Source organism: Elephantulus edwardii, unplaced genomic scaffold (genome assembly GCF_000299155.1).
Source record: "Elephantulus edwardii isolate Elephantulus edwardi_28Jun2011 unplaced genomic scaffold, EleEdw1.0 scaffold00046, whole genome shotgun sequence".
NCBI lineage: Eukaryota > Metazoa > Chordata > Mammalia > Macroscelidea > Macroscelididae > Elephantulus > Elephantulus edwardii.
In genome coordinates this window covers 14,447,603-14,459,505 of record NW_006399796.1, presented here as the reverse complement: position 1 = coordinate 14,459,505, position 11,903 = coordinate 14,447,603, and the positions used below count along the sequence as shown (strand labels likewise).

At 37.9% G+C, this 11,903-nt stretch overlaps 1 protein-coding gene across 1 annotated transcript in view; it reads left to right on the top strand.

Annotated features, from left to right (window-relative positions):
* ALDH7A1 (aldehyde dehydrogenase 7 family, member A1) overlaps positions 1 to 11,903 on the top strand; it is a 67,175-nt gene that overhangs the window by 24,840 nt on the left and 30,432 nt on the right. The window contains exons 8-9 of the mRNA XM_006886004.1: positions 4,210 to 4,287; positions 11,113 to 11,210. Of these exons, the coding sequence (XP_006886066.1) occupies positions 4,210 to 4,287; positions 11,113 to 11,210 (176 nt within the window). The remainder of the gene's footprint in view (positions 1 to 4,209; positions 4,288 to 11,112; positions 11,211 to 11,903) is intronic.

Below are 11,903 nucleotides of genomic sequence, written 5' to 3'. Positions count from 1 at the left end.
GAAAGTCTGTGGTTAGAGACCTCTCTAAAATGCTGAAGTACAAGGTTGTCAGTCTGGAGACTAAGGTGTGCCTGATACATGCTATGGTCTTTGCAATCACTTGTTATGCATCAGAGAGCTAGACAATGACTAGGGATGATAGAAGGAGAATTGATGCCTTTGAGCTGTGGTGTTGGAGAAGAGTATTGAATATACTATGGACTGCTAGGAAAACAAACAGGTTTGTCCTGAAGAGGGTGAAGCCGGCCTGCTCCTTGGGCAAGGATTCTGAAGCTTCATCTGACATACTTTGGGCATGTTGCAATGAGGGACCAGTCCTTAGAGAGGGATGTCATGCTTGGGAGGGTGGAGGGACAGCACAAGAGGAGAAGACCCTCCATGAGATGGATTGATTCAGTGACTGGGGTAATAATGGGGGCAGGTGTATTGGAGATGGTGAGATTGGCACAAGATAGGGCTGAGTTTATGGCTGTTGTACATAGGGTCACTATGAGTCACAGGTGACTCAATGGCACATAACAACAACTATAGCTGTACACTAAGGTGCACTTGTCCAGGCCATAATCTTTGCAGTTACTTGCTATTCTTCAGAAAGCTGGACAATGATGAGGGATGATAGAATTGATGCCTTTGAGCTGTGGTGTTGGACAAGAGTGTTGAATATACCATGGACTGCTAAGAGAACAAACAGGTTCATCCTGGAGAGGGTGAAACCAGGCTCCTCCTTGGAGGCAAGGATTCTGAAGCTTCGTCTAACATACTTTGGGCACGTTACAAGATGGGACCACTCCTTGGAGAGGGAGTCATGCTTGGGAGGGGGGGAGTGACAGTGTAAGAGAGGAAGACTCTTAATCAGATGGATTGATTCAGTGACTGGGGTAATGGGGATAGGTTTGTCAGAGACAATAAGATTAGCACAAGATAGAGCAGGGTTTAGGGCTGTTTTACATAAGATCGCTATGAGCTGTGTGCAACTCGATGGCATGTAACAACAACATAGCTCTACAGTGGTAGAAGGATGGACAGTCTCCTCCCATGTCAGTTACTGCCTCTGATAACCCACTGGAGGTCAGCTGTGCATTGGTTCCAACTTGATGGCATACAACAACAACAATGACAGCTCTAGTCAGGTCATGAAGTCAGCATTATTAATTTATCACTCTAGAACCTGGAAAATGTATAGAAAATGGTGCCCTCCATACAGGGTTATGACTTTTTCTCATTGTTCCTACTCCCTTCATGGTCTGCATTCTCTGGTTTGAGACTTGTTGGTAAATCATTGTTAGTGGACTTTATATGCAAGAGTGTCCTCAGTCTTTGTAGACCTTCTTAGGAACAGAGGCCCAGAAATTGAGAAATTAGCTAACAGAGGGTAGTACATGGTAGGGATTACTTAGAGAGACATTGTGACTTTGACAAATTCTATTGTAAGAATTTTCAGATGAAATACTAAATAGATATGCTTCAATATATACAATACACAAAAAATGTTGAGAAATTCCTCAGGAAATTCAGAAAACCTTTAAAAAATGAACAAAATGCTGTTCTTGTTAGTTATCTCTAGATCAGATGAGAACACTTAGCAATCCCATGTACAGCATTGGAACCTTGTCCTGTCCCGTGCCACCCTCACAATGTCTGCTATGCTTGATCCTATGGTTACAATCACTGTGCCAATCCATCTCGTTGATGATCTTCCTCTTTTTGTCTGTCTTCCACCTTTCCCAGAATGATGTCTTATTCTAAGAACTCTCCTTCCTGATACCATACCCAAAGTATGTAAGGTGAAGTTTCACAATCTTTGCCTCCAAGGACCACCCTGGTTGTGCTTTCTCCAAGACACACTTATTTTTTTGGCAGTCAATGGGATAATCTGTACTCTTCTCTAAGGATGTGGAGAGATTGGAACTTTCATGCACTGCTGATGGGATTATAAAATGGGTCAACCACTCTAGAAGGCAGTTTGGCATTTCCTTGAAAAGGTAATATAGAAATCCCATATGACTTGACTATTCCACTGCTAGGAATATACCCCAAAGAAAACAGAGCTGAAACATGAACAGACACGTATGTTCATAGCAGTGTTCTTCACAATAGCAAGAAAATGTAAACAGCCCAAATGTACATCAACAGATGAAATGGATTGAGAAATTGTACGTTCACATGGTGGAATACTATGTAACACTAAGAAGCAACAATTTTTAAAATACTATATAACATGGGAGAGGCTAGAGAGCATTATACTGTGTGAACTAACTCAGTCTTAGAAGGACAAATACTGCATAAGCCCATTATTGTAAAAATAGAAGGATAACTAGTAAAATGTGCATAAAAGTCCAAGAGAAAAAGGGGAAGGGTGCAAAACCTGGGGAGAGGGGAGGAAGTCAGTAGGATAGCAGAATTTAGTGGGACGATGAGAGGGGCAAGAGAGTAGAAAGGATCCAGTGAAAATACAGGGTAATAACAGTCATAGATCAATGGTAATTAGTTTTTTTTATTTTTGGGGTGTTTTTTTTTGCTAATTAGTTTTATTAAACAATGTATATCAATGATTATATGAAACAATGTAAATGAAAGAGTGAAACACAATGTATATGACTTTTTTTATGCAAACCAATATAAAATTAAAAAATTGGTAAGAAAATATTCTTTTACAACATCACAATTGAAATAAAGGTAGTGATTTTTCTGTCCTTATTTATTGTCCAACTTTCAAATACATAGGAAGTCATTGAAAATACTATGACTTGGATTAGGTGCACCTTAATCTTTATATTGGCATCCTTGCTCTTTGACACTTTAAAGAGGTCCTTAACATTTTCTGAGTACAATATAATCGTTCTCTTTTTTGATAATCCTTTTTTCTTTCTTGTTGTGTACTGTTGAATCAGATCCAGCTAGCACAAAAGGAGATTACCCCTCCTTCTCCATGGGAGCATCTGGTGGATTAGAACCACTCACCTTCAAGATTGCAGTTCAGGCAACATAATATGTTGATTTCATATGCTACTTCATTGAGTGTTGATTGCATGTCTAAACAGAAAAAAAATCATTGACAAAACTTTTTCTCCATCTAACATGCTGTTGTTGCCTATTGGTCTAGTGACAAGGATTTTTGCTCTCTTGATGTTGAGATATAATCCATATTGAAGAATGTAGTCTTTGATCTTCAGTATGTACTTAATGAAGTCTTAATTTTCTACAAAAAAGGTTGTGTCATCTGCATAATGCAAATTGTTGGTGAGTCTTCCTCCAATCCTGATACCATATTCTTCTTCATACAGTCCAGTTTCTTGAATTATTTGGTCAGGGTACAGATTAAATAGGTTTGGCGAAAGGATTCAACCCTGTATACTTTTCCTGATTTTAAACCATACAGAGTTCCCTTGTTCTATTCAGACAGCACTTTCTTTGTCTATAGGTTTCTCATGAGTAAAGTGTTCAGGTATTTCCATTCTTTTCAGTGTTGTTCATGAACAAATATTTTTGTTGTTTTGTGCTGTTGAGTTGCCTGTGATTCATAGTGACCTTATGTACAATAGCTCTGAACCATGCCTGGTCCTGAGCCAGTCTCACTGTCTTGGACACACCTGCCCTCACTGAGCACTGGTATTTCTTGACTATAGTGGTTTGGTATGAAGCCGGTGGGCATGTGCCCTGAGTGCATGATTCTGCAGGGCTGGCCGAGTCTTCTCTGCTGTGTCTCCTTAGTGTCTTCTCTAGCTTCTGAGGACCTGCTTCTTACTTCATCTTTTACATCTTTTCAGGCACACTCCTGACTTTCAGAGAGGTGTTGAAATATCATATTTTCTGATAAAGAGTACTTTTTCTTATAACCTTTTTTTCTTTTCCATCAGTTGATTGAATGTGGGAAAAGCAAAGCTCTTTGATCTGTCTTCATATTCTTAGATTGGCAGATCATATTTGAAAATAATGACCATTTGAACTGTCCAAGAAATACTTTATTAAGCTTTTTATCTATTTTATGTTTCTGTCTGTGTGTTACTTTATATTTTTCTATGAAGATTTCTTTAGGACCTAAAATTTCTGCAGGTAAGTATTTGACAGCTCTGTGAGAAGAAATTGGGCCTGAATGTTTGAAGTTTGTAAAAGAGAGTTAAAAAGATAAATTAGTGGAAACGTATTCTGATTTTTAATAAAAGTTCCCAAGAGATGTTTTCTTAGTAATGGATTTTTTTTTCTTTATAGGATAATAGCCAAAGTTCTGGAGGATAACAAACTACCTGGTGCAATTTGTTCCATGACTTGTGGTGGAGCGGATATTGGGTAAGTTAACAGTATTGTTGGGTAGCAGGTGTTGGGTACATTAGTGACCTAGTGGTAAGAAGCTGTGCTGTAATCTTGAAGGCACTTGGTTCAAATCTACCAGTTCTGCAGGAGAAAAATGGGCAATCTCCTTCCATGTGATTACTGCCCCTGAAAACTGCGGGAGGGTCAGCTATTGTTTGGTTTCAACTTGAGGGTATACAACAAAGTACTCTTCAAATGAAGGACTAAGCTTGAGTTACTGGAATTGTCTTTACTAGAACGCTATAGTTGTTTATAGGTGGTATCGAGTTAGTTCTGACTGACAGTGACCCCATGTACAACAGAAAGAAACCCTGCTTGATCCTGTGCCATCCTCATTCTGCTGCGTTTCAAGTCTGTGTTGCTGTCATTATTTCAAACCCAGTTCAGCAAAAGTGATAAGAATGAATATTTTAGAATACTTTTTTCTTTTTTTTAAATTTTACACTGGTTTACCTACAAAGTTTGTATTCATTGCCCTCACACCAGATGCCCCCACATCCCTAGCCCCCCATCAAACCATGTGACCCCATATCCCATAAGGACAAATACTGTATAAGACCATTATTATTATGGACTGAGTTCAGTTATTATGTATAACCTCTGTTATTATTGTGTTTCTTACAATCATTCCTATATATTGTGTCTTATAAAATTAATCAACCATTGATCTATGCCCATTATTGCTCTGTCTTTTCAGATCCCCACTGGATCTTTCTAATTCCATTACCTACTTCTGCCCACCAAACTCTGCAACCCCATGATTTATTGCCCTCCCCATCCTCAGCTCCCCTGCACCCTTCCCTCCTCTTCCCTCTTTGGACTTTTATACACATCTTTTTAGTTATCCTTCTGTGTTTACAATATTGGGCTTATACAGTATTTGTCCTTAGGAGCTTGAGTTAGTTCACCCAGCATAATGCTCCCCAGCCTCTCCCGTGTTATATAGTATTTTTTGAAATTGTTGCTCCTGAGTACTTCCAGTCATTTGTTGATGGACACTTGGGATATTTCCATTTTCTTGCTATTGTGAATAACGGCACTATGAACATAGGTAAACATAGGTGTGCAAATCTCCATTGTGGCTAGTTGGTTTTTTGGGGTATGTTTGTAGCAGTGGACTAGCTGGGTCATATGGAATTTCTATGTTCAGCTTTTTGAGGAAACATTAAGCTACCTTCCAGAATGGTTAAACCACTTTACAATCCCACCAACAGTGTATGAGAGTTCCATTCTGTCCACATCTTCTCCAATATTGTCTTTCTTTGTGAAAAGTATTCTCATGTCTTTTGTCCATTTTGTAATTGGGTCGTCAGTCTTTTTCTTGAGGAGGCCCTGTTCTATAAACTTTCATTATGAGATCCTTGTCTGAGATGTCATTGCCGAATGTTTTTAACCAGTCTGTGATTTCTTTTCACCCTTTTTGGAAAAGTTTTTGATACACACTGGGACTTATTCTTTAGAAGGTTCCAGTCATTGATATTATCCTCTCCTGGTTGTACATTTCTGGCTGTATTTGCCAGCCTCTTTATACCATAGGCTAGACTTTCTAAGTTTGGTGTAATTTTGTCATTTACGATCTTCATGGGTTTAGGCTTTACCCATAGATCTCTGATCCATTTTGAGCTGATTTTTATGTATGTTGTGAAATGTAGATCCTAATTCAGCTTTCTGAAGGTAGAAGTTCAGTTTTGCCAGCACCATTTGTTGACAAGGTTGTTTTTTCTCCATTTGATAGCCTTTGTTTCTTTTCAAATACCAATTGACTATAGATAGATGGGCTAAATTTCTGGGTCTATGTGTCTATCATTGTACAAGTACCATGCTGGTTGGTTATTTACAGTTGTATAGTAGGTTTCGAGATAAGCAGGTTTTGCCCCTCACTTCATTTTTGTTTTTCAGAAGTGCTTTGCTTATTTGAGGTCTTTTTCTTTCCAAGTTACCATTACCCTTGTCTATCTCTTTGAAAAATGAATTTGGTATCTGTATTGGGATTGCATTGAACAGGTAGATTGCTTTTGGTAGGATTGCCATTTACACCATATTGAGTCTTCCTAACCATGAACAAGGATTTGTGCATTTTTATTTTTCCATTTAGTTAGGTTTCTTATTATTTCTTGGAGTGGTGTTTTGTAGCTTTCTTTAAAAGGTCTTTCGTGCCTCTAGTGAGGTTATTTCCTGGTCTTGCCTTTTTAATTGTTTACAACAAGTATTTGAAAGGTGTTTATAACCTAAAATAATAATTTAAAATATAATTATTATGATATTAATTATTAATTATATCAATAACTTTATAATAAATTTATTATTATGCTGTAATGATAGGCAGCCCATAATTCCCTAATGTTTGATTTATAAAGCTATTTCCCCCATAGCCTAGTTTTTATGCTTCTCTTGGAACCTCTCTTTTGTCTGAGTTCTGCAGTTGACCAGTGAGGAAAACCCTAGGAAACACAGCTCCTCTGTAAACTGGGATTGATCAAAACTTTCTGAACCATGATGGAAACAGGTGCTTTTAATAGTTTTTATTATAAAAGTTGGAGTTTTTAATCCTTACTGGGTGCCACTCTACAACAGATTTCGATTCTTCTTTGCTTTTTTTTTTTAAATAAAATTTTTATTTCGTACTGATTTACTTTCAAAGTTCATATACATTGTTTTCCACACCAGATACTTCCCATTTCCTTTGCCTACCCCTCCCTCCACTCATCAAATTGTGAGACCCTTTGATTAACCACCTCCCACCACCTGGCTCATCCTTACCCCTCTGCTCCCACCCTGCTCCCCTTGGATCCTCATACACATTCTACAATAATGGTCTTATTCAATATTTGTCCTTACGGGACTGACTTAGTTCACTTAGTATAATGTTCTCCAGTCTCTCCCAAATTAGTTAGTTATTTACAAAATCATTGCTCCTGGGTGCTGCATAGTATTCTATCATGTGAATATACCATAATTTCTCAATTAATTTGATTGTGATTGGACATTTGGCCTATTTCCATGTTCTTTTAATGGTGAATACTGCTGCTATGAACATTGGTGTAGAAGTCTCCGTTTGTATCTCAGTTCTCATTTTCTTAGGATATATTCCAATCAGTAGAATAGCTGGGTCATACAGAATTTCTTTGTTCAGCTTTCTGAGGAAATTGCAAACTGCCTTCCAGAGTGGTTGCGCCATTTTACAATCCTGCCAAGAATGTATAAGAGTTCCTGTCTCACCACATCCTCTCCAGCATTTATTACTTGCTGCCCCATTAAACTTTGCCACTGCTCCTGGAGTGAGATGGTGTCTCATTGTGGTTTTGATTTGCATCTCTCTTAGTGCCACTGATTTTGAGCATTTCTTCATGTGTCTGTTGGCCATCTGAATATCCTCCTCTGTGAAAAGTCTTACTATGTCTTTGGCCCATTTTGTAATTGTGTTATCAGTCTTTTTCATGTGGAGGCCCTGTAGGATTCTGTAAACTTTCTTTTATAACTCAATAATGTAGAGAATTACTCAGTTTCCACATAGGTGGTTTTGTTGTAAGCTTTCCTTCCTGTGGTTAATGTCTAGTTTTATGACAGTATGATCTGAGAAGATACTTTGTATTATTTTAGTGTTTTTTAATTTGTTGAGGCTGCTTTGTGTCCTAATATGTGATCGATTCTGGAGAATGTACCATGTGCACTTGAGAAGGAAGTGAATTGAATTTTAATTAGGTGCAGTAACCTGAATACATCCACAAGGTCAAGTTGGCTGATTGTATGTTTTAGCTCTTCTGTATCTTTCTTTAAGTTTCTTTTGAATTGCCTTATCCTTTGATGATAGTGGTGTTTTGAAGTCTACTACCACTATTGTGGCGCTGTTTATTTCTTTTATTCTGTTAACTGTTTTGTGCATCATTCGGTGCATAACTGTTGACCAAGGTTATGTCTTTTTGATCTGTTGTGCTTTTAATCAGTATGCAATGTCCTTCCTTATCTTTTATGGTGTTTTTCATTCTGAAGTCTCTTTTATCAGAGATTAGTATTGCCACTACTTTTTTTGTGGTTACCATTTGCTTGGTATATTTTTTCCAGTCTTTGATTTTGAGTCTATCTTTCTCTCCATTTTTTAGATATGTCTTTTGTAGGTAATATTGTGATGGGCTTTGCTTTTTTATCCATTCTGCTACTCTTTTTCTATTAATTGCTGCATTTAGTCTATTCACATTAAGTATGATTATTGTTAGGCCAGATTTTAGTTTTGCCATTTTGCCGTGCTCCTTTTTCTGTTGCTTCTGGTTACTATGGTCCATCCACTTTCTTTTGGCATCTCTGTGTGAAATACTTCACTTATAATTTCTTGTAGTTTTGGTCTAGTTTTCACAAATTCCTTGTATTCCTTCTTTTCTGCAAATGATCTCATTTTTCTTTCATATTTGGTGGAGAGCTTTGCTGGGTATAGGATCCTTGGCTGGCAGTTGTTTTCTTTCAACTTTCTGTATATGCCATCCCATTGTCTTCCAGTTAGCATAGTTTCTGCTTAGAAATCAGAATTTAATTGTTTCTCCTTTGTAGGTAACTCTTTGTTTTTCTTGTGCTGCTTTTTAGAATTCTATCCTTATCTTTTAATTTGGAGAATTGACTATGATATGTCTTAGTGTTTTCCTTTTGGGGAATGTTTTCTATTTGGTGTTAGCTGTGCTTCTTGAATGTGGATTTTCTCTTTCTTCAAAATACCAGTGAAGTTTTCTTCTAGTAATTCTTCCGGTATTTTTCCTGTGACTTACCTGTCACTCCCATGTTCTGGAATTCCAGTCATACTTACGTTGTTCCTTTTGATGTCATCGCACATGATTCTAATGTTTCCTTTATTTTGTTCATTTTTCATCTCTTTAATATCTCCTAGTATGTTTCCAGTGAAGCTCTCATCTTCCAGCTCACTGTTTCTCTGTTCCATCTCTTCAGTTCTACTTTTTTGTCCTATCAGTGTGTAGGATATGTCTATAATTTCTGTCTTAATATTCTGGATTGCATTTTCATGCTTTTCTGTTATTTCCAGTACTGTGTTTTCTATACCCTCTCTGTGTTGTGATGATTTTTTTTTAAGTTCTTTAGCTATCTTCTCAATTCTTTCATTTTTTGCCATTTTCTTCTATAGCTGTTCAATTTGGTCTTCATGGATTTTTTTTTACCCTGGATTATTGTCTCTGGGATATTTACTCTCTTAATGACATCCATTGTTTCTTCCATCATTTGCATCTTCTTTTGTAGCTGTTCAAATAACTCCACATCAACATATTTTTTTCTGGTTCTATCTGGGTTGTTCATTTGGTCTGCCTTTTTAGGAGAATGTTTATTTTTTCATGATGACTGAGACAGACTGCTGCTTTCTTGACATCATATGAGTCTTTTCTTAGTAGATACTGGGTTTGTTGTAACTATATAATGACCCAGGGTTTGGCAATGTTTTGTGAAGGACCTGTATATTGGTGCACCCCTCTTGGGAAGAACAGTCAACCAGGAATGGGATGACTGTTCCCCTCCTGAAACCATGCTTCCACCTGGCGTCTTCTGCTTGAGCTTAAGAAATTCCACATGATGTAGCTAGACAGCAGTGTTTCACCCAAAGGACCAGTGATATTGGTGCTCCTGGACAGCAGGGCTGGCAGCTGGGCAGTCTCCAGGCAGTGGGATCTCCAGGCGGTGGGGTAGCAGTCTAGTACTCTGGGCTGGATTGAGATCTAAAAGTGCAGCCCTTCAACCTGGCAGGCAGTGGTTCTCTCACTGGGCAGGGTGTGAGTGAGCCTGAGTTTGGCTGCAGCCTTTAGTAGACGTAGGAAAGTGGTGGCTGGGAGACGCTCCTGGGCCAGCCATGCCATACAGACCTTGCTGTCTTGCAGCAGAGCGAAGGTCTTCTCTTTTTCTTGTACAGGTTCAGAAAGGAGTGCAAGGATAAGTCACTACTTTTTTCATATAAATGAGAAAATACAATCTTTGTGTGAACATTGTATAGTAAATAATTTTCTAAATGTTTTATAAAATATTAAATGTTTAGTCCTTTGTCCTACTCTGTCCTTGGTTAGCAGTATAGCACACTGCTGACTCTGCCCCCTCAGCTCCATGCGTGAACTCTGTTCTTATACTCTGGGCATCCAGTCCATTGTGTTGGACTTGGAATAGCTCAAAGAGTTAGAGCAGTGATACATGGGGGCACAACAGGGAACAAATTATTTGAGTATCTGTGCTTGTGTTTTATAGGTTTATTCTGGGGTAATCTGCCTCGGCCATTACTGCCCTGAACTAAATTGATGATACAGGTGGATTTCTTGATTCTCCCTGCACTCTTTGAAACACTGAACTATAAGCAAAAAACTCAGATAGTTCTACATTCCTTAGAAGCAATTAGAAATCCTTGCATAATCTTTAAGTCTGTTATCAGGAAGGATAAGATACAGTGTTTCCTAAAGTCTTCTAAGTTTTTAACTCTCGAAATAATCATTAACTTAAATGTTTACATAATAACTGGAATGCTCTTGCTTCATGCAATCACAAGGAAATGCTTAAGATCATGCTGCACAGTCACCCATTCATTGCAGGTAGGTCTTTCCTGCTTAATATTCTCTTAGCTAATGTTGATGTTACCTTGTTCTGTGGTCTAGTTCTACCTGTAGGAAGTCTGGATTTCATGGAGATTGTCCTTTGTTTTCTTGAGGTAATTTTCCTGGTAGCTTTGGCTGTTTAACTGCATGTTAGTGCCTTCTGTTGGTATCAGTAAGTGAGTGCTGCCTTTGCTGGGTTTACATGCTTGAGTGATCATACCTTTTTCCCCTACAGCACAGCGATGGCCAGAGATGAGCATGTGAATCTGCTGTCTTTCACTGGGAGCACTCAGGTGGGAAAACAGGTGGCCCTTATGGTTCAGGAGAGGTTTGGTAAGTGCTAGCTTTCTGATGAGGCTTTTAATTCCCTCAGAAGTCTAGATATAGAATCTGGAAGGTAGGGCTATTTTTTTTAAAGCTCTTTCGGTGAAGATACTAACCATGATTTGAACGTTCAAGTACAAGAAATGGATAGTTATTAGTAGGTTCGTATTAGGAAACTCCCAAATTCTAATAGCCATAATTTGGAAAAGTGTGATTTACACTCTCAGTGACTTAAAATAGAATGATAACACATGTAATCATCAAATTTAACCATATAGTTTAAATGGGACCAGTGAGTACAGAACTTAAAGTGAGTGTGGAATAAAAGACTTAAACCTGTTATTCAATATGAATTTATCTGATTTCAGCCTACATGACTGAAGGGTTTGTATATACTCAGCTTTGTATGCTCTATTTTATGGTTTTTTAGAAATTTCAAGAATAATGTTAAGCAACAATTTTTTGCTATTAGACTGAATTTGGACTCAACCCATACCACATGACACAGCTTAACTAGTTCATCTGCAAACTGTTCAGCTGTGCAGGCTTTGCGTTTAAGTAGAGGATACTTTCCAATATTTTATAAAGTTAAAAATCCATAAAACTAGATTTCTGGGAAAATGTTAAAGTGCCTTATTGATATTCTTGAAATTAGGAAATTCTCAGAGTTGCTGTTGTTGTTATGTGCCACCGAGTCGTTTG